General features: G+C 41.9%; 1 long non-coding RNA gene and 2 gene segments (V, D, J or C); 2 read left to right on the forward strand and 1 right to left on the reverse strand.

Annotated features, from left to right (window-relative positions):
- Positions 1–3,830: 3,830 nt before the first annotated feature.
- On the forward strand, positions 3,831–4,630 carry LOC108937690 (immunoglobulin kappa variable 3-20-like). The segment is given in 2 exon segments: positions 3,831–3,917; positions 4,143–4,630. Coding segments are annotated over 2 exon segments (390 nt in total).
- An 8,474-nt stretch (positions 4,631–13,104) lies between these two features.
- On the forward strand, positions 13,105–14,146 carry LOC108937541 (Ig kappa chain V-IV region S107B-like). The segment is given in 2 exon segments: positions 13,105–13,544; positions 13,647–14,146. Coding segments are annotated over 2 exon segments (579 nt in total).
- Positions 14,147–15,627: 1,481 nt separating this feature from the next.
- On the reverse strand, positions 15,628–18,508 carry LOC108937692 (uncharacterized). The gene is made up of 4 exons (XR_001966365.2): positions 17,645–18,508; positions 17,194–17,314; positions 16,413–16,468; positions 15,628–16,315 (listed from the first exon to the last, which is right to left on the reverse strand). It is a non-coding gene; the product is annotated as an uncharacterized LOC108937692 (long non-coding RNA).
- Between the last annotated feature and the right edge of the window lie 5,066 nt (positions 18,509–23,574).

Here is a 23,574-nt window from a genome sequence, read left to right on the forward strand (position 1 = left end):
CCGCAATTGGCACAGCTTCTTTTCTCAGCAGGGCCCCATATTTCTGTTATTATTATTATTATCACACATACACACACACTTTCTGAAATTGCTTGTCTCATACTGGGTTGCGACGAGCCGGAGCCTAACCCGGCAACAGAGGGCGTAAGGCTGGAGGGGGAGGGGACATACCCAGGACGGGACGCCAGTCCGTCGCAAGGCAACCCAAAGCGAGACTTGAACCCCAGACCCACCGGAGAGCAGGACCTGGGCAAACCCGCAGTTACTGCTGTTACTGCAAAGCCCCACTTACACACACTTTGCACTTTTCCAATGGTGTAACACTGGAGGCTGCTCCTTATTTGTCCAAAAAAAGGATCAGCAAAGATCCAAACTGTCAAACTGAACACTTCTGCTGCACAGTGACAGTGGGCTGAGTAACCTGTGGAGTGCTACAGACAGTAAATAATATGTAAATATATAATATTTATCAATAAATTAATAATTATAATATAATAATAATTAATGGTGTATAAATAATAAACATTCATATTTGTTAGTAATGTTTATTAATATTCATTAATAATTATATAAGAATATATAATATTCTTCTGAGGGTTGCCATAGGAATTTCATTGTATTGTATATAGTGACAATAAAGTATCTCATCTCATCTTTTCTTATCTTAATAGAGTGTTGTATAAGACTGTAGGATACTGTATTTCATCAACAAATTTCTTTTTATCATCATCATCATCATTATTATCATTATTATTGTTGTCGTCATGGTTCTTTAAACATTTAAATTGTTCACAGGAAAAAAAATCCATTTACTTCCTCCGATTACCATACTTTGATTTTGTGCTCAGGCAACATCCCTCTAGCTTTACCTGGACAGCAAAAATCATCTTTTGAGATATTTGGTTTTTGAAATGTTTTGTTTGTGAAAACCTCATATTGCCAAAAATGTCCACACCTTTATTTCCACAGATATCAGAGCGCCCCTCACTCTCGCTACTCTCTTGTTAGATCGTTTCATGCCTTGTGCTCAGGGACCTTCCACACCCCACTGTAACTCAACCTCACCCATTCTGGAGCAGGTGACACTTCCACCACCATAACTGGTGGCTGTGGTTCAGGGCAACAGACAGAACAACAGTAAAAACACAAAGACTTGCTGTATATATATATATATATTTACATGTATTCATTTAGCTGACACTTTTCTCTAAGGCTGCTTACAATGTTAATCCACCAATTTAAGTACTTATCCATTTATACAGCAGTGTCATTTTACTGGAGTAATTCAGGGTAAGTACCCTGAAGCTCCCTAGATCAAATGTAAGACCCTGGTTATGGGTCTACAAATGCATTAAAAAAAACTGCTCCCAGGTATTTACAAGACTTGATCATCGCCTGCACCGCAACCAGACTGCTACGCTCTTCCCCATCTGTCCGCTTGGTGGCCCCATGCATGAAAGGTAAAGCACGGAGGTTCTCGGTTCTGGCTCTGTTGTGGTGGAACGACCTCCCCCTTTCACTCAGAACTGCTGAATCTCTGTCCACGTTTAAAAAAGGTCTTAAAACTCACCTCTTCCAGACTCACTTCGCCCATCATCTCTTAAATTCATGTAAGGTGTAAATGTTCATGCACCATAACTTTAATATCAGGTTCGGATAAACCTTTACGCAGCTACTCCTAGAATGTAAGTAAATATTTGTCTATCTCAAAAATAGAAAAATGGTAGGAAGGTGATCAGGAATTGTCAATATTCTGATAAAGCTTTATGCAGCTACTCCTGTAATGTAATGTAAATATCTCTATGTATCTTTTAAAAAAAAAAATTATTCCTAGGAAGGTAATTTCGAACTGTGGATATTCGGATGAAGTTTTATGCAGCTACTCATGTAATGAACATTGGTTCGTATCGAAAAACTAACTGTACTTCAGTCTCACACGTCTGCACCTACTGTATATCTCTCTTCCTGCTAATGTAATGAACACATTGTATTTTCTATGAGATGTATGTCACTTCGGAGAAAAGCGTCTGCTAAATGAACGAATGTAAATGTAAGAACCTTGTTCACGGACACTACAGCAGGAGGTAAGATTCACACATGCAACCTTTTGGTGCAAAGGAAGCAGCTGTAATCCCTACACTACCAGCTAGTGCACAGTCAAAGCCATCGTAGAAACTAAAGTGAAACCTTCTCCGACCAGGTGACTTCGGTACATTGGAGAGGCGAGCTGTGATTGGAGAACACAGTCAGTGTCGTCGGTACCGTAGTAAAAAGCCCCGAGAGCTCCAGCAAACACAGCTCTGAGCCCCATGAGAGCAGCAGCGATGATGACTGACAGAGTCGTCCTTCTCATCCCTCACATGCTGGTGCTCCTGCTCTCTGCCGGTCAGTGTTTTCTCCCTGGAATGTTGCTCTTTGGCTACACATGATGTACAGTATACAGTTATACAGTACTAATAATCCTCTCTTTACTTCAGCAGCAGTAGAAGCAGCAGATCTTCACCATGACACACCCACAGTGACCAAACCTGAAGGCAAAACAATATTTTTCAGCTGCAGGGGAACCAGTGGCTGTCAAGACTACCTCCACTTGTACCAACAGAAAGACGGAAAAGAACTCAAGCGGGTTCTTTATGTGAGTCTCTCCGGAGACAACGCAGTTAAGGACCCTGGATTTCAAGACTTTGATATCGAAAAGCCTCAACCCGACACTTTCAAAGTGAAAATACGTGCACTCGACAAGAAGCATTCCGCCACCTACTTCTGCGCCTGTTGGGTTTACCACGGTGATGTAGACCCCACTCACCACCTGGAAAAAACTTGCAGTAACACAGCAGACAAGTCTCACTGAGGCCAAACAAATTCAACACACTTCAAAAGTTTAAAATTAACTTTATAATCAGACCAAAACCACAACAAGCATGATGTCAAAAGCCACCTGATGTAATGTAACTGAAAACGAGTTAAATATTTCAGTCCTATAGGGGGTGTGGTAGTGCAGCAGGTTTCGCTGGGGCCCCCTGTGTGGTGGGTCTGGGGTTCGAGTCCTGCTTGGAGTGCCTTGTGGTGGACTGGCGTTCCATCTGGGGTGTGTCGCCTTGCTCCCCGTGTTGCTGGGTTAGGCTCTGGTTTGCTGTGACCCCCTCTGAACAAGTAGTTGTTGACATTGTGTGTGTATGTGTGTTTCAGTCCTGATTCAAAGAATTTTATTGCACATGACAAAAATATTACAAAATACCACCAATTTGACTATTAATTTTATTTAAACACATATGTTTAAATTGCGGGGGTGCGGTGGCGCAGTGGGTTGGACCACGGTCCTGCTTTCCGGTGGGTCTGGGGTTCGAGTCCCGCTTGGGGTGCCTTGCGACGGACTGGCGTCCCGTCCTGGGTGTGTCCCCTCCCCCTCCGGCCTTACGCCCTGTGTTGCCGGGTAGGCTCCGGTTCCCCGTGACCCCGTATGGGATAAGCGGTTCTGAAAATGTGTGTGTGTGTGTGTGTGTTTAAATTGCAAAAGTTGGTCTCGGAGATGTACATCACTTTGGAGAAAAGTGTATGGTAAATGAATACAGCTGAATGTTAAAAAGGGAAAAAAATGACAAATTGAAGTATTTCTTACACTCTTCGGTAGACAGTGTTGACTATTCCAATTCAACTAGCTAAAGAAAAGGGTTGGTGTTGCATTCATTATTTGAGGTGATAATGTCTGTCTCTCTCTCTCTCTCTCTCTCTCTCACACTCACACACACACACACACACACACACACACACACAAACACACACACACACACGTAACTTCCTCTTCAAACATAAAGTCACCCTCACAGACTGCAATGGGAGCAGAAGGTCGCAGCGGCAACCCGTCGCCACAGATATGGGTCTGCGCTCTCTTTTTATCATCTGCTCCTTTCACCTCGGTAAGAAGATCGGACCCACGAAAGGGTTTTTCCAGAAGTTCACACAATTGTAATAAATGATACCAATTAATAGCATTTAAATTATCCAGTAAATAAAAGGACAAAAAGCTGTAGCCTTTAGAACATTGCTGACCCTGGTATGTTACTGCGCTACACAGATTGCATTTATTTCTGATGGTTTGTTTGGGTTCTGATACTAAAACCTCCTGTATCTCTTGTTCTCAGTGGTAGTGGGGGCCGTGGTCCTGATCCAGGACATGACTCTCACAAAATCTGAGAAGAAAACTGCTTTCATCAGCTGTAAAGCCACGGGTGTGACAACCACCTACGTCCACTGGTACCAGAAAAAGGAGGACGGGGCTTTAAGGAGGATCCTTTACATGGACACTGGTGGTAAAGTCACAAGGGATGTGGGTTTTACTGACTTTGAAGCTCAAAAGAGGGGATCTGATGACTACAGCCTGAAAATCACAACTGTGATGAGCCACCACTCCGCCACATATTATTGCGCAAGTTGGGAGTACCACGGTAATGACAACCATGGAGAAAGGTGGTGCAAAAGCCACAACTGAAACCAGGCACTCAGTGCAAATGAGAAACCACAGTGACAGTTAAAGAACCCTAATAACCTGCTCCTTTAAAAAATGCAGTCTGGCACCAAGAGCCGTACAAGTGGCGACTCGTAATCAATTGTGAAAAACACACACACTTTCTGACCCGCTTGTCCGATACGGGTCGCGGGGAACCAGAGCCTAACCCGGCAACACAGGGCACAAGGCTGGAGGGGGAGGAGACACACCCAGGACGGGACGCCAGTCCGTTGCAAGGCATCCCCCAGCGGGACTCAAACCCCAGACCCACCGCAGAGCAGGACCCGGTCCAACCCACTGCACCACCGCGCCCCCTCCCTTGTGAAAAACAGCGAAAAATTAATGCTGCACATTGATTTATGCCCTTTTTTTCCACTGAACAACTGAGTCGAAACTGTGACAAACATCACAACAGCTTCAGTTCTACTTGTAACTTTGCTCACTACTCCAGAAGCGCAGACACACTGTTGACTGTGACACATGTGTTAACTGTGGGAGTGTTGATGGGGTCGAAACCCTAGCGTGACCTTCGCCTTGTGGGGAGTAGGAACCAAACCTGCCTGGATTTTCTTTTTTTTTTTTTTTTTTTTTCTTTTCAGTTGTACATACTTCACTAGAGGGCACCAGTAACACAATATAGCTCTGAGTAGCAGTGGGGTCAACTTTGGTTCCAACTCAAAATGTTAACATTACTAGAAATGTTGTTACCCAGTACTGATCAGTTCAAAAATGACTCCATAATACCTTGTAAGTGCTTGTTACAGCAGGCTGACAAAATATACAAATACTGCTAAAAATAAGCAAAATAACTAGGCACTGATGGGACAGACAGGGCTACACATGTGGAACAAAAATTTTGCTAGGAGTCAATTTTGAGTTCCCGATTATGTGAGGGTTAAGGATCGGGTGGTTGGTCCTCATGTTTCTCTATTAAATATTATCCTACGAACCTGTGAGGCTGTAGAAGAGCCGCTGTCTCTGACTGGTTGATCCAGTGCAGCCACACCTAGTTGTGAACACCCATTTTCGCATAATAAACACCAGGGTGTGGCGACAGGGTCATGAAAAAACTCCCATTCAGAGGAAAGATGTTTCCTCCCTCTGGTGTACTTTTCTTCTCAGTCTTTCTAGGTAAGTCAGCATTTATGTTATTAACATCTCCATAATTTTATGGACAAAGAAGAAGAGAGGGATGTCATTTACTGGAGTTTCTTTGTTCATTTCAGTTGCTGCAGGGCAGATCATGCTGATTCAGGACATAATATCGGTGACAAAAAGTGAGGCAAAAATGGTGTTCATCCCCTGCAGAGATTCTGGACTGAACCAGTATCATTTCATCCACTGGTACCAGAAGAGGGAAGGAGAACCACTGAAAAAGGTAATTTTTCTCAAACAAGATGGCTCAAACCCCACCCCCGACACCAGTCATCCTCAAAACGCCAACTTTACCGTTGATGGAAAAGGGGACGTTTAGAGATTGAGACTCTCTGCTGTCACCACCGTCCACAACGGCACCTATTACCGCACCTGCTGGGATTACCACAGTAACAGAAAAAAGAAAGCAGGTGTCACTCTGCAAAATCAAGAACAGCAACACATGCAACATGGTTATAATACAATAAAAGTACAGAAAACATCAGTGGACTGTTGTCCTCTACATACTCTGTGTTCTGCTAGACAACAACACATTCAGGAAAGTTCAGTATATCACTTCATACGTTATAAGAAAAGTAATAAATAAAATGTATTAAAATTTTAAAATAAAAACATCAGTAGAAGTTAAAGACCTATAAAAGAGACTTTCATCGAATGATGAGGAATGATTTTCAGACAGGAGTTTATTTACCTCTCCATTTATTTGTTTACTTGATGCTTCTCTCAAAAGCCACTTAAAATGTAACTTAAACTGCTTACAATGATTTACCCATTTATACAGCTGGGTAATTTTTACTTAAGCAACTCTTACGGCAACTCTAACCATTACACCCCCTACTGGCACCTGCTTCGTGTGGCTAATATTGATAATCCAGAACTTGACTGGAGCTTTGAAAAGTGACAACTATTAATAAATGCCTGTAACAGTTGTCTGTAATTGGGGGTGTGCTGCTGCTCTCTGGTGGATCTGGGGTTCAAGTCCTGCTTGGGGTGCCTTGCGATGGACTGGTGTCCCATCCGGGGTGTGTCCCCTCCCCCTCCAGCCTCGCACCCTGTGCTGTTGGGTTAGGCTCCAGGTCGCCGTGACCCCACTTCGGACAAGCGGTTTCAGATGGTGCGTGTGTGAGTTGTCTAATTATAGCTGGAGAAAAACTAACATCTGCCACACAAAATAAAACCAGCCTATTTATAAAGACATGTAGTATTAAAAGAAAAGCGCTTAAGAAAGGCACCTGGTAGCGTAGTGGTTAGAGCTGCTACCTTTGGACCCGTAGGTTTGAGTCTCCCCATTAGGTGTAATACCCTTCCTAGAATTACCCAGCTGTATGAACAAGTAAATAATTGTACGTCCATTAAAAAGTGTCATCTAATTTAATAAATGTAAAAGAGACTGAAAGAGGGCTCCCTTTGGGGAGTGGCTTTGAGTCGTACTGTCAGTTTCTGAGTTGTGATTGGAGAACACAGTCACTGTTGTCAGTACCGTAGTAAAAAGCCCTGAGAGCTCTAGGAAACACAGCTCTGAGCCCCATCGTAAGAGCAGGAAGTGACTGACAGAGTCGTGCTTCTCATCCCTCGCTTGCTGGTGCTCCTGCTCTCGGCTGGTCAGTGTTTTCTGCTCTTTGGCTACATATGCTGTACAGTATTTAACATTTATTCATTTAACTGACACTTTCCTCCAAAGCAACTTAAAATGTTAAGGTATTTACACAGAAAACTAATTTCAGTGGAGTAATTCAGGGTAAGTACCTTGCTTAAGCGTACTGTAGTTAGAAGTGGGAATCAAACCTGCAACCTTGAGGTCCAAAGACAGTAGCTCTAACCACTATGCTACTAGCTGTTACCATGACAATGTACAGTATACGGTACTAATAATCCTCTCTTTATTTCAGCAGCAGCTCTTCACCAAGACAAACTAACAATGACTAGAGGTGAAGGTAAAACTGCAGCAATCAGCTGCACAGGAACCACTGGCTGTTACAGGTACCTCCACTGGTACCAGAAAAAAAGATGTAGAAGAACCGAAGAGGATCCTTTACGTCGAACTTGAAAGCACGAAAACCTTTAAAGATGCTGGATACGAAGACCTTGAAACAGAAAAAACTGAGCCGGACACGTTCTACCTGGTATTAGCCCGGCTCAGAAGTGGGTTTTCAGCCACTTACTTGTGCGCCTGCTGGGTTCACCACAGTGATGTTGACTCTGCACAACAGCTGGGGAAACAACCTCCAGTGACACACGAAGGCTGAATAAATTGCACAGATTTAAAAAGGTTACGAGCACAAAAGAGCTCCCACCTCGGTCCAGCCAACTAGGCGAGTGAATTAAGACTAGACCATGAGTATGCGTTTGGCTGGGTATTTATTGTACCTTCCATTTGACCTTGGACTGCACTGGACACCTCACACACGCTGCTGAGACCCTGAATGTGGGGCACCATGAACACCTCCAGCCCCCCCAGACAAAATTTAATTAATGGAAAGACCCAGAGAACTTTGTGTGATGGATAGTTAGGAACGGAAGGAATTTACACCTTGTTCTGTATGAGTAGTTGAATTTTAGTTGCGGAACACTAACTACTTTTTGAGTATTTTTTTCTATTAGTTCTGTATTAGCTGTTCGTTTGGGCGGTTCAGTGGCACAGCAGGTAGCTCTGGTGCCATACAGCTCCTCAGCTGTGTATTCTGTTGGGGATTCAAATCCAGCTCAGTCTTTAAGGAGTCGGACGTTCTCCGTGCAGATGTGGGGTTTGTCTTCAGGTGCTCGCTTTCTGCCCCCGTCCAAAAATGCGTGTTTCAGGTGACGCAGAGGATCGAACATCGCCTGTAGTGTATAAATGTGTTAGTGAGTGTCAGTGTGTTATGTTGCCCAGCTGTATAAATGGGTGATGTAGTGTGTTTCAAAACTGTCACTTTCGTTGCCGGGGGAAAGTACGAAAGGATGAGGAATAACACCAACAGGGTGGGTGCAAAAATGTCCCGTGTCCAGTTTGTTATACCTAAAGCACCAAGCAGAAAATCAAACGGACAAAATAGGAAGATCAGGAACAGCAAGAATTAATTTTAATTGTTTCTCCCCACTTTTTAAACAAACAAAAAAAAAAGTTAAAATTACTGTAGTGTTCATAAAAAATTTCTACAATTTTCTGTATTGTTTGACCATTCCTAATGCATTTTGAGTTTAAAAAATAATATTTCCATTCTTAACTCAATTACTCTGACTATTTATGTGGCACTTCTTGTTCTCCATACTAATCGTGGGCCATAATTTAAAACAGAAGTGTAAATTCACCCATTACCACCTCATGCCTGGTCCAATTGTGGACGAGACACATCCCGGTGTATCTCAGGGCGATGAACTGAAAATTACACGAACTTTGTAACTTCATGTAATGTAGACCACTACACATCTGACGCTTAAATTTACATGTTATTGTTTCAATTTTTTTAAAAAAAAAAGAAAAAATTAACTCACCATAATTACTTCTGAACCAGTCCGGATGAAAATGATACTACGCAACATTGCTTACAGCTTTTGATTTACCATTAATCTTTATTTCATAGTAATTACCTTACTAAATCCATGTCAATTCCTACTCTACTTGCTTTCTTTGTAAATCACTACATGTATACAGTGCATATGTATTTTCAGTCTTTAACTCATGAACCCATACACAGCACAGAGTACACAGCTGTGATACAAGTATGTGATGAATGGGGTACTTTTATATCATTTTCTGAACCACCCCCTCCCCCCCTTTCTTCCACATTGGCCACACACACACACACACACACACGTCATTTGTCTTATTCGAGTCACCCTCATAGTGCACAGACTTCAATGGGAGGAGGGCAAAGCTTCAGTCCAACATCAGTCATGGGTCTGAACTCTCTTTTAATCATCTCCTGCTTTCAGCTGGGTAAGAATACGGCCAATAAATAGGTCCAACCACTTCAATCCTATTGTTTATTGCAGCACTGTCAATGAAGTTTTAAATCATTTTAATAAACTGAAAAATATCCATCAGCCAGTAACTAAAAGAATATTTAAAAAATTTCAGTAGGCAAATGTAGCTCTAGGTGTGTTACTGCAGAGGCTGGAGGGTACATTTACAGTCCAGTTGATCTGTAATACTGCGATATCCCTCATCTTCTTGTCCTGTCCAGCGGTAGTGGGAGCCGTGGTCCTGATCCAGGACATAACTCTGACAAAATCTGAGAAGAAAACTGCTTTTATCAGCTGTGAAGTCAGAGATTTGACAACCGGCTACGTCCACTGGTACCAGAAAAAGGAGGACGTGGCTTTAAGGAGGATCCTTTACATGGACACTGGTGGTAAAGTCATTAAAGATGTGGGTTTTCAAGATTTTAACGGCGACAAGAGAGGAAGCAATTATCGCCTGCACATCCCAGCTGTGAAGAGCCACCATTCCGCCACATATTACTGCGCAGCCTGGGAGTCCCACAGTCACGAAAACCATGTAAAAGGTGGTACAAAAGCCACAGCAGAAACCGTTACTGTCAACAAGCATTCAGTGTAAATGAGAAACTATAGCTGCTCACTCAAGTCTCGTAACTATTCAGTCGAATAACCACTATCACTGTAGGTGAGAATAAATCCTAGTACCTCCACTGGTACCAGAAAAAAAGATGTAAAAGAACCGAAGAGGATCCTTTACGTCAAACCTGAAAGCACGAAAACATTTAAAGACCCTGGATACGAAGACTTGGAAACAGAAAAAAACTGATCTGGACACGTTCTACCTGGTATTAGCCCAGTTCAGAAGTGGGTTTTCAGCCACTTACTTCTGCGCCTGCTGGGTTCACCACAGTGATGTTGACTCTGCACAACAGCTGGGGAAACAACCTCCAGTGACACACTAAGACTGAATAAACTGCACAGATTTAAAAAGGTTACGAGCACAAAAGAGCTCCCCATCGCGGTCCAGCCAACTAGGCGAGTGAAATAAGACTAGACCATGAGTATGCGTTTGGCTGGGTATTTATTGTACCTTCCATTTGACCTTGGAGTGCACTGGACACCTCACACACGCTGCTGAGACCCTGAACGTGCAGACACTATGAACACTTACAGCCCTCCCAAACTAAATTTAATTAACGGAAAAGAAACCAGAGCACATCCACACAGGGAGAACATGCAAACTCCACACAGACTGAGCAGGGACCGAACCCACCACCCAGGCGCTGCGAGACAGCAGTGGTACGTGCTGTGCCACCATGCCGCCTACAAAAATTAAGGACATACTTATAATTGTTTTAATAAATAACGAACTCACCTGTCATTCATTCTGAACCAGTCCAGATGAAAATGATGCTACACAACACTGCTTACAGGTCTTAATTAACCATTAGTATTTTTTTTTATGGCAATTACTTTGAAAACTAGCAGATAATAAATCCATGTCCTTAATTCCCACACTACTCGTTTCCTCTATTGTAAACCAGCACATGTATGAAGTGCATATGTATTTTCTATCTTTAACTCATGAACCCATACACAGCACTGAGTGCACAGCTGTGATACAAGAACATGATGAATGGGGTACTTTTATATCATTTTCTTAACCACCCCTCCCTCCCTTGGTTCACATTGGCCACACACACACGTGTCACTGTTTTATTGAAGTTACCCTCATAGCGCACAGACTGCAGTGAGAGGGGGGCAAAGCTTCATCCAACATCAGTCATGGGTCAGACAGGTAAGAATACAATCAATAAATAGGTCTTATTTATATCCTATTGTTTATTGCAGCACTGGCAATGAAGTTTTAAATCATTTTAATAAATTAAAAAATTTCCATCAACTAGTAACTAAAAGAATAGTTAAAAAAATTTCAGTAGGCAAATGTAGCTCTAGGTGTGTTACTGCAGAGGCTGGAGGGTACATTTACAGTCCAGTTGATCTGTAATACTGTGATCTCCCTCATCTTCCTGTCCTTTCCAGCAGTAGTGAGAACTGTGGTCCTGATCCAGAACATGACTCTGACAAAATTTGAGGAGAAAACTGCTTTTATCAGCTGTGAAGTCAGAGATTTGTCAACCGGCTACGTCCACTGGTACCAGAAAAAGGAGGACGTGGCTTTAAGGAGGATCCTTTACATGGACACTGGTGGTAAAGTCATTAAAGATGTGGGTTTTCAAGATTTTAACGGCGACAAGAGAGGAAGCAATTATCGCCTGCACATCCCAGCTGTGAAGAGCCACCATTCCGCCACATATTACTGCGCAGCCTGGGAGTCCCACGGTCATGAAAACCATGTAAAAGGTGGTACAAAAGCCACAGCAGAAACCGTTACTGTCAACAGGCATTCAGTGTAAATGAGAAACTACAGCTGCTCACTCAAGTCTCGTAACTATTCAGTCGAATAACCACTATCATTGTAGGTGAGCATAAATCCTGCCTAATTTTTCAAAAAAACAGCAACAAATTTTTAACAGACTGGTTTGCCTAAAAAAAAAAAAAAAAAAAAAGTTCTACCAGCGTACAGAGCAGCTCATTATGTCCTTTAGGTTTTTATCCCTTACCTGAAGGTCACTCATCACAGATACAGATAAATATGTATCTTACTCCAGGTTCTAGAGATGACTTTAAACACAAAGATGGTTGCACATACTGCACTGCATGGGCACAGTTACTTATTATAGCCCGATCATCCAGTCCATGGTTCATCATGGGTCACGACCCCTCTGATTGGATAATAAACTTTAGCCACAGCCTCCGGTTACCCCCCACCCTCTTAGCACAGAGAGCACTGTGTGGAAAAGAGACAGTAAGAGAAGTTCCCTTCAAAGGAAACATGCTTCTTCAGTCTGGTTCCATTCTTCTCTCCCTCTTTCTAGGTGAGTGAGATTCCTCATTCAAAATGCTCAAAAGCCTGGAGCAATGACAACTGAGGAAAATAATTTTACTACATCCATGTGTTTTTATTTCAGAGGCCGTGTCCCAAACACTGATTCAGGAAACATCTGTAACAATCAGCCAGGGTTCGTTGGCCTCCATTCCCTGCAGAGCTTCAGGGTTGACACAGTACGACTACATCCACTGGTACCAGCAGAAAGAAGGCAGACCTTTAAAAAGAATTCTTTATATGAAAAAAGACGACTCGAGTGCCGTCCTTGACACCAGCCATCCTCAGTTTGCCGATTTTGCTATGAATAAAAAAAGAGAACAATTACAACCTGAGGGTGTCAGCAGTCAACACCACCCACAGTGCCACCTATTACTGTGCCTGCTGGAATTACCACAGTAACAGAGAAACCAGGAGTCACTCTGCAAAAATTGCTATCAGCAACACAGTGACAATACAGTAAGAGACAGAAAATATCAATGGAATGTTTTCCTCTACATACCTTTAGTGTTTTGCTAACTTAAAGTACAGCTAGCATCACTTTACAAAACAGTCACTGAAACATTTCCCAAAGAATAGTGTTTATAGAACAGTCTGTTAAAACAGTGATCCAGTGTCAAACTGGAATTATGATATTTTCCGGTTAACATTCCAAACCTCTGAAGCTCTAATTATAACATACAATAGACACTACATTATGATTCATAAAGGACATGCAGCTTGTCTGAATTACAATTTGCAGGCAAGTCAAAGTGTCTTCTGCAATATAACAAATACATTCGGCAAAAATGTTCACCCGAAAAGGACATCAGGGTCTTTTAAATGATCAAGAATGGAGCAGAGAGAGATGTTCTCTCATTGGTTAACATACAGCATTGTGGACACACCCTGCACAAAACACACACAATCCCAGTATATCTAGACACACTACTGCACGAATGGAGACAGACTTAAGTCTTCAATGCAGAGGAAAGATGCTTCTTGGATCTGGTGCTGTGTTTTTCTTGCTCATTCTAGGTAAGAAAAAAAAAAAAGTTCTCTTTTGTACACATTCGAGTTGACTGACATTAATATAATAAGGGGCAGAAATGGGTCTATAATCTGTCTGTTCATTTCCAGGGGTTGCGGCACAGTCCAAAGTGTCTCAGGACCAAATTTCCATCACAAAGAGCAAAGACAAAAGCATCGCCATCTCCTGTGAAACCTCTAGCTTGGGCTCAAGTACTTACATCCATTGGTACCAGAAGAAAGAGGGTGAACCCTTTAAAAGGATTTCCTACATCAAAAATGACGGTACAGCTTCAACCCGGGATCCAGCCCATCCTCAGAACCGCGACTTCAACGCTTACAAGAATGGTGATCGTCAGTACCTGAAGATCTCTGCTGTAAAACCTGAGCACAGTGGCACCTATTACTGTGCCTACTGGAAATACCACAGCAGCACAGAGACCCTGAACCACAGTACAAAAACCGCCAGAAGGCTCAGGTTCCACTTCTACAGCAACAAACCTGACAAGCACATTCTGAAATTATTAACATCTATCAAAAACAATGTCAAATTAATATTTTGCAAGACCACATACATAAAACAAAGTTATATTTGTGAAGCAATGTATTAATTACTGAAACCAGGTTTGTAGGAATTCACTCATATCTAATATTACTGAATGATCAATGTTTTTCACATATGACTTAAGACTAAATGACATTACACCTTGCATTGCGACAATGAGGCAATGGAAAACAAAGTATAATGAATATTCAAATGTAAACTCAGTGCACTGAAGGAGGATCATAATTTTTCAAGTCTCTACAGATATAATAGAAAGATGATGCAGAACCATTACAGGTTATAGACCTTTAGTGAAAGTCAAACCCATTTATAATAGTATCCTTACAGAGCCTTCAAATTCAGTTTGATATGACAGTATAATAGTCAATATATGATAACAATGCAAGACCAGAATTCTACAGCTCTGTAACACCAAGTACACACATGACTGTGTGGCCAGTCACAGCTCCAACGCCATCATAAAGTTTGCTGACGATACCACCATTGTGGGTCTGATCACCAACAACGATGAGACGGCCTACAGAGAGGAGGTGAGGCTCCTGGCAGAGTGGTTCCAGGACAACAACCTGTCTCTAAATGTCAGTAAAACTAAAGAGCTGGTGATTGACTTCAGGAAACAGGATACGGTTCAGGAACTCATCTACGCAGGAGGGGACATGGTAGAGAGGGTCAACAGCTTCAAATTCTTCGGGGTCACCCTCACTGCCAAACTCACATGGACTGAGCACACAGCATCGACCATCAAAAAGGCCCCTCAACGCCTCCACATCCTCAGGAGTCTGAAGAAAGCCAGGATGTCCACTACAGTCCTCACCACTTTCTACAGGTGTGCTGTGGAGTCCATCCTCACAGGGTGTATTACATCCTGGGGTGGCAGCTGTTCCAGACAGGACAAGAAAGCCCTACAGAGGGTGGTCAAAACAGCCCAGGAAATTATCGGCACACAGCTACCAGCATTCCAGGACACCTACACCACACGCTGCCTCAGAAAGACGATGCACATCATGAGAGATCATAGTCACCCCACACGGGCACTTTTCTCTTCCCTGCCATCTGCAAAACGGCTTAGGTCTATTCGAACCCGCACAGCTGGGTACAGGAACAGCTTTTACCCCAATACTGTAAGACTATACAACACTAACCAATGTGCCACCTTTAGTAACTAGAGTTGGACTGCTCCACCCAAGCACAATGGTAAATTACACTGTCACTTTAAGCATTCTCATTCTCTCATTCTGAGTTCTCCGACTGTCAACTGGCATTATTGTTACTACTGTTACCATTATTTATTGTTATTGCTGTCATTGACACTGTTTTGTTTGTCATTGTTTTGTTTGTGCAGTATTTCTATTGTCCTTGCCCATAGTCCGTGGAGAAGCATTCAGGAAGATTTTCATGATACATGTACATGGTACTTGTATCTATGACAATAAACTTGAGATTATTATTAATAATAATAATAATAATAATAATAATAATAATAATAATAATAATAAATTAATTATTATTTTTATTATATCTGGGCTGTGGAAGAAAAAAACATCTGAGCAGCATACACTGGCCACAGGGAGAGACAAAAAGTATTAAAGAACAAATAAACATGAGGCGGTAACTGCTTTCTGATTGGCCATGATAGCTGGGGGGGAGGAATCTTGCTTCTGTTAGGTGCTTCCCAGCTAGAACTTCACTGATTGGTCAATGTAATGCAGGCATGCCCCTCCCCCTTCAGGTGAAACACCCTCTCAATTAAAGGCACAGCACAAGGGACATGACAGAAAGAAGTCATCAATCCAGGAGAAAGATGGTCTCCGACTCTGGGGCCATTCTGTTGTCACTCATTCTGGGTAAAGGACTTGAGTGCAATTTCTTATCTGATCATTCAGTGAACAAATGCGGTAATATGAAAGTGATTTCAGCAGTACAGGGAAAGTGGAACTGAACTAGGGCAAAATATCCCTGATAAAACACATGCTGCCTATATTCTAGACCTTCGGGGTCAAGTTGGTGTGAGAAGAAGGTGAAACTTGCAAAAGGGTTTAAAAGGAGCTACCACTGCATAAAAATCCATTTAAAGCCTTGCGTCCCGTGTTGACAGGTTAGGCTCCGGGTTACAGCAACCCCGCTCGGTATAAGCAGTCGTAGACATTGTGTGTGCGCGTGATTTATTTTTACCTTCTTTAGCTCACTTAAGTTCAAAGGACATCCTCTCCAATGTCTAATGTGGAGACAAAAACAATGAGGAAAACACAAGCACAGTCAACATTAAGAAAAAATGTTAAAATGTCCCATTAGACAAAAACTAGGTTACTTACCTGTGTATAGATAGACTGTCAGACTAGTGAGAGTATGATGAATGTCCCAAAATAACCTGGAGGACAGTAGAGAAAAAGATGTTAGTGTAATAAATCAATATTAGCCTCATTGCACAATTTTGGCTTCTTTCCAAACCTTAGCAATTTCACTTCCATGAATTTAAAAAACATGTGTATAAAGACACACAGTCGTGAAAACTGACTAAGACAGGACTCCTTCAGGGCATGGCTTTGAGTCATACTGTCAATTGCTGAGCTGTGATTGGAGAACACAGTCAATGTCGTCAGCACCGCAGTAAAAAGCCCTGAGAGCTCCAGCAAACACAGCTCTGAGCCCCATCACAGCAGCGGCGATGACTGACAGAGTCCTGCTCCTCATCCCCCATATCCTTGTGCTCCTGCTCTCTGCTGGTCAGTGTTTTCTCCCCGGAACACTCTCGGTCATTGTCTAGAGAGACACACACACACACACACACACACACACACACACACACACACACACACACACACACACACACACACACACACAGCATTTCTCATCTTTTTCCATTTTCAGCAGCAGTAGAAGCAGCGGATCTTCAGCAAGACAAACCGACAATAACTAAAGGTGAAGGTAAAACAGCGGTTCTCAGCTGCACAGGAACCGATGGCTGTCGTGACTATCTCCACTGGTACCAGAGAAAAGAGGAAGAATTCAGGAGGATTCTTTATATTAAGCTTACTGATGGCACACAAGCTAAGGAACCTGGATATGACGATTTTGTAACCTCGAAAGACGAACCTGGAAAGGACAAATTCACCCTGAAGATATCCAAACTCCAGACGAAGCATTCAGCCACATACTTCTGTGCCTGTTGGGTTTACCACAGTGATGTAGACCAAACACACCACCTGGAAAAAACCTGCAGTAACAGAGCAGACTTCAAATGCACATTACTTAAGTTTCATAAAACTTGATTATCTGCAAATATATTGAATATACTGTATGGAATTCATATAATTATTGTTTATATGAATCTGATTTGTTTATAACTGAATTTTACATCACTACATCTAGTGAGATTATATAAACATTGTTTTTTCAGTACTTACATCTATTCATTTAGCAGACGCTTTTCTCCAAAGCAACGTATATAGTACTTAATATAAATCAGTTATAATAAAATTGTAAAAACAATTAAATCCATGTATGTTTGACAGAGTGATTTAAGAAAAATAAAATTCAATTATACCTGTAACTCAAAACAATCCTGACTTCCAGGTAAAGTCTGAAAGAACAGAAAATCAGCAAAAAAAAAAAAAAAACTGCATTGTGTAGATGCTCTAGAACCATAAAAGACCAAAACGCTATTTTGAACATCAAACCCATCTGTACCTTGACCTTTCTCCTCTGCAGAGCTTCCAGATTTTGTTTCATATAGATGTTTAGTGTTCAATAACCTGACATTTTGAAAGAACGCATGACTAGTTCTCTACGGTCCTGCAGGTCTGATCCAGGAGATTTTTGTTCCAGTCATACTGTGATGCACCTCATCCATTGACAGACAACTGTATACATTTAAACCTGTGAGCTGCAGGGAGACCTGGAAACCCTGTTGTTTACAGTCCTCCAAGACCACAGGCGAACAGATCTGCTTCAGAACAAAAAAACAAATTCAAAAAACCTGAAGATTCATTACCACCTGCTTTTCATAGTGGTTAAAGTGAGACAAAATTTATTACAGACTGAATAAATGTAAGCAACTGTTCCATGTAGAATTGTTCTGATTGGATAATAGTGGACACACCCCTGACCCACCCACTTAAAGTGAAACACTTTAGTTAAAGACACAGAACAGCAGGGAGGGTGACAGAAGAAGAAAAGTCAATCCAGTGGAAAGATGGTTTTTGGGTCTACTGTCCTTCTGTTCTCACTTGTTCTGTGTAAGTGAAATGAACTCTTTATTTGAGCAACACGTGAGTAAATGCAGTTATAAGGCTGAACTGAAAACGTCAGCATGTTTTTTTTCTTCTAATTTCAGTCGTACAGGGAGAGAGAAGACTTGTTCAGGATCTAGACTATGTGAGGAAGAAACCAGATAAAACAGTGTACATCCCCTGCAAACCTTCTGGGCTGAGCTCGGGTGACTACGTCCACTGGTACCAGAAGAAAGAAGGTCAACCTTTCAAAAGGATCCTCTACATTAGCTACGGGAGTAAAAGCCTTGCACGTGATGAAAATCATCCACAAAAAGATGATTTTTCAGCCAGAGAGTTTGACTTGCACATCAGTGAAACCAAACTGGACCACACTGCCACGTATTACTGCGCCTGCTGGGATTCCCACAGTGGCAAAGAAAGCAGGTGTCGCTATAGAAAAACATCAAAACCCTCTAGAGCATGAGTTATAAACCATTTTCAGACCACAGACCTCTAAGAATCTAATCAGAACTAGTAACTTCTCTTTTTTTATCCCCTCAAAAAGCCCATAAATTCACAGAAAATATTGCACTGAGTTATTCCATTCAAAAATGATCCCTCAAGCAGAACTGTGGCAGAATGTAACGGCTTTCTTTTTTAACTTGTACTTCATACGAAGGCATAATTTCATTAAAAAAAAAATCTGCACCTGAAGGACTGACTGAAGCCCATCCATGGATCCCAGATTTAGTAGATTAAAATAAAATTGGACTTCATTAGAGGATGCTTGGCCAGATCCTGCTCTCTGGCAGGTCTGGGATTTGAGTCCTGCTTGAGGTGTCCCGTCCTGCGTGTGTCCCCTCCCCCTTGCATCCTGTGTTGTTGGGTTAAGCTACAGTTCGCCACAACCCTGCTCGTGTGTGTAGGAGGCTGCATTGCTCTGTCTTGGGACAACTGCAGCTGCTGTGTTTGAAACCAGATGTCACCGGTTTGAATCTCACCTCCAGCTATAGTACCCTTGAGCAATACGCACTTTAAATTGCTCCAGTAAAGTTACACAACAGTACACACACACACACACACTTTCTGAACAGCTTGTTCCATTTGGGGTCACAGGGAGCCAGAGCCTAACCTGACAACATAGGGCATAAGGCTGGAGGGGACACACCCAGGACAGGACGCCAGTCTGCCGCAAGGCACCCCAAGCGGGACTCGAACCCCAAACCCGCCAGAAAGCAGGACCCGGTCTAACCCACTGCACCACTGCGCCACCACGCCCCCCTAGACAACAGTATAAAGTGGTAAATGACTGTAGGAACCTCAATATCTGAAGCCACTTAGAGAAAAGCATCACCAGCTAAACTGAGCCATTTACTAACGCAAAAAAAGTTGTTAAATATCTCAATTTCTCATTTCTTCACATTTAATTTTTACATTTCCTATCAAGAGAATAAACAAATTCTAAATAATAAAATATGTATATATATAATATGTATATCTATCTATATGTATATATAGAACTAAAAACCTGAGAATTGAAGCTTGGAGTAAAAATCAAAGTAACAACCATTATGTCTAGTCAAATCATAAAAAATAGTTAAGATTATTTGCAAATTGCCACGAAGTCTCAGGAAAGACGAGCGATCGATTAACACGACGTGAGGGACTTGGGACAGAGAAGAGAAAACGCGGGACGGGAAGTTACGTTCCGTTTCTGCAACACACGAAGTGGCACGTGGGGAAGGAGCGCGAGCGGTGCCGAACAAAACAAAAAGGAGCCCGTCGACTCGACCGAGTTGACAAGAGAGCAACCAGGGCGAATGAACGAGAACAAAACAGAAGCAAAGAGGAGAAGGAGAAAATCTTCCACATCTTCAAATAACCTTCACTCACTACACACACCGAAACAAGGGTGGCAGTCGCTAAACTGAAAACATCCGTGCGCATCACGTGATGCTCTTACCTGTTCACGTCTCCCTCGAGACGCACGAAGTCACAGTGAACGGAAGACATCACAGCCGCGAAACAAGTGTCTAATATTGACAGTGAAAGAGACGCGCACACACTAACACGCAACAGCTCTTCTATTATTATTATTATTATTATTATTATTATTATTATTATTATTATTATTATTATTATTATTATTATTATTATTATTAGCACACACTGAATTGAGCACAACCCAAACTGATCGTCAAGAATTTCCGTGATCCGGGTTTTAAACTTGCCGCGGAGGATCTCATTGGCTGGTGGTTTGCGGTGACGTAACTGTAATAAGATTGATAGGACGATGGCCGAATGAGAGGGGCGATGTGCCTGCACGGAAAGTGAAACGGGAAAAGTTAAAGTGACGGAACGAAAATACTTCACTCACTCACTTACGCACGCACGCACCTAACAGTGGTTAAGTCATGAATGACGTGGGCTGTAATGACTGAGAAGATCAGACGAAAAGATCTGATGATTATTGTCCTGCACATCCCAGCAGCGAAGAGCCACCATTCAGCCACATATTGCCGCACAAGCTGGGAGGCCCTCATCATTGATGGTATAAAAAGCACTGCCAAAACTGTGGTTTATTTAAAAGAAAACTCCAGTTGCACTGTAAAAGGGAAATTCCTAAAAGCACGATATTCTTCAGAATCATTAGAGGCCAAAAATTCAGGTATCAAAGTAGATCAGGTTCCGGGTTCAGACCTGGCCCCCTGTTAGGACTGTAGAGGCTCCAACCCTGAAATGTCCTTTAAAAATGTCCTGGTGTATATCGGGTCAACAACTTGAAATAAAAGTGTCAATTAAACCAGAACATACTAATTAAACTGCTCTAACCATAGCTGTCTATTTTTAATTTACAAAAAAAAGGTGAGTGTTTTTCAATAATTTGTTGTGGTCATTAAATTTCTTCCTCAAACTATTTAACACCATAACAATTAAAATGCTTAAAAATTCAAAATCGCAAAGACACAAAAACACATCCAGACAATACATCATTAAAACCTTTCCATCATAACCATGACAGAGATTTTTCACTTATTTAAACATAAACGTATCTTTCCAAATATAAAAAATATATACTATATATTTTAAAAAAATGTAGGAAGGTGATCAGGAATCATCTATCCTGAGTTTTATGTACCTCCTCAAGCGATGAACATCGGTGCATAAAGTGGAAAGTAACAAACTAGGTTTACTTAAGAATCACATGTCTGCAGCCATGTCTCTTTCTCCTAATGTAATGCACAAATTGTATTTTCGCTGAGATGTACGTTGCTTTGGAGAACAGCATCTGCAAGATGAATAAATGTAAACTTAAATAAAGAGAGAAAAAAATCCAGGTTTAAAAACAAGTACAAATATCCACCTTTAAGAACAACACTTGGGACTTTAAAACTCTTAACTTTTAAAAGTGTTTTAAGAAAAACCATGAAAATAGTAAAACATGGTGTTTGACCCATTACATTTCTCAAAATAAAGCAGCTATAGAGAGGATCTAGCTTTTATTGCACGCACCTGTGCCACCCCAACCCCCCAGTTTAAAGATTTTCGGAACAGAAAACTGTTCTCTGATTGGTCAGTTGAATATATTCCTCAGAAGCCACACCCCCCGACACTTCAGCCTCTTTCATGTTTTAGAGAATACCAAGAGGACTCAGAATAAAGGATCTCCATCCAGTGAGAAGATGTTCCTTTGCCCTGGAGGTGTTCTTCTGTCAATGCTTTTAGGTGAGATCCCTTTCATTACCGCGTTCACATTCGTACATAATTACTATCAAGGAAAAAAATAACTTAATTTCTCTATCTTCTGTCTGGTTCCAGTGGTTGCGGCTCAGAGGAAAGTGCTTCAAGACAAACTGTCCTTGACAAAAAGCAAAGGGAAAACTGTTTCCATTCCCTGCAGTGCTTCTGGGCTGCAGTCAAATGAGTTTGTCCACTGGTACCAGAAGAAAGAAGGAGAACCTTTCAAAAGGATCCTCTACATTAACTATGGCAGTAAATCATTCACACTTGACAACAGTCATCCTCAAAAAGATGACTTTTCCAGTGACGTCTTTAATCTGAAGATCAGCGTAGTGAAAGAGGAGCATGCGGCCACCTATTACTGCGCCTGCTGGGATTACCACAGTAAAAAAAAAACCGGGTGTCACTGTACCAAATCCCGAGCAAGCGCAACACCACTACAATGTGCAGCCATTACAACTGGCTATATTAATTATTATAAGAGCCTCTGTTGCCTTTCAAGAGCTGAATAGTCAATATTGTACTAATGCCTATTTCAGTCTTTTAAAATCTTTATGCAACAAGAAAAAATATAATAACATGGTTTAACGTCTCATTAATCATAAATGTTCTAATGCAACATCAAAACATATATTTTTTTTAAATTTTTTTTTAACTGAACTACTTGAAAGCAAGCAGGGTGCGGTGGCTCGGTGACGCAGTAGGTTGGACCAGCTCTTGCTCTCCAGGGAGGTCTGGGGTTCAGGTCCTGCTTGGGGTGCCTTGCAATGGGGTGGTGTCCTGTCCTGGGTGTGTCTCTTCCCCCTCCAGCCTTATGCCGTGTGTTGCTGGGTTACGCTCCAGCTCCCTACGACCCTGAATGGGACAAGCGGTTCAGACAGTGTGTGTGTACTTGAAAGAGAAAATGGGCTTTTTTTTAGACATCCATAAATGAAAAATACATTTACTGGATGGGACACCAGTCCATCATAGTGCCAGCGTACACACTACTGGCCACTTACCAGTCTCCACCACTGAAATGCGTATGTTTGGAGAGTGTGAGGAAACCAGAGCACTAAGAGCAAGTCAATGCGAACACGGGGAGAACATGCAAACTCCACACAGACTGAGCTGTATGCAGACCTATAACTGAACTCACAGCCCTGAAGCTGTAAAGCACCACTGGTACCCCCTATACCGCAGTACTGCCCCCAAATACATACAGAGACAATAAAATGCAGCACAAACACAAAAGGTTACAACAGTTTACAAGGATGGATATGTAACATATCTGACTTGTCCGACATGCTTCAGCTCAGAGGACACATGGTAAAAGTTAATTTTCTCTTTCTTCCAGCACTTTATTCCAAAAACATAGAACTGACCTCACATTGTTTCAGTGAGTTATGACAATGAACTCGGCGTTATATAACACACCTGATTTAATTCAGGTGACATGTCACACACCCCGAAACACCTCCTTCTATTGGTTGTGGCTTTCATCATTTGCATAAATTCCCTTGATAAATAACCCACCCGGGTG

Source organism: Scleropages formosus, chromosome 7, assembly GCF_900964775.1.
Source record: "Scleropages formosus chromosome 7, fSclFor1.1, whole genome shotgun sequence".
Lineage (NCBI taxonomy): Eukaryota > Metazoa > Chordata > Actinopteri > Osteoglossiformes > Osteoglossidae > Scleropages > Scleropages formosus.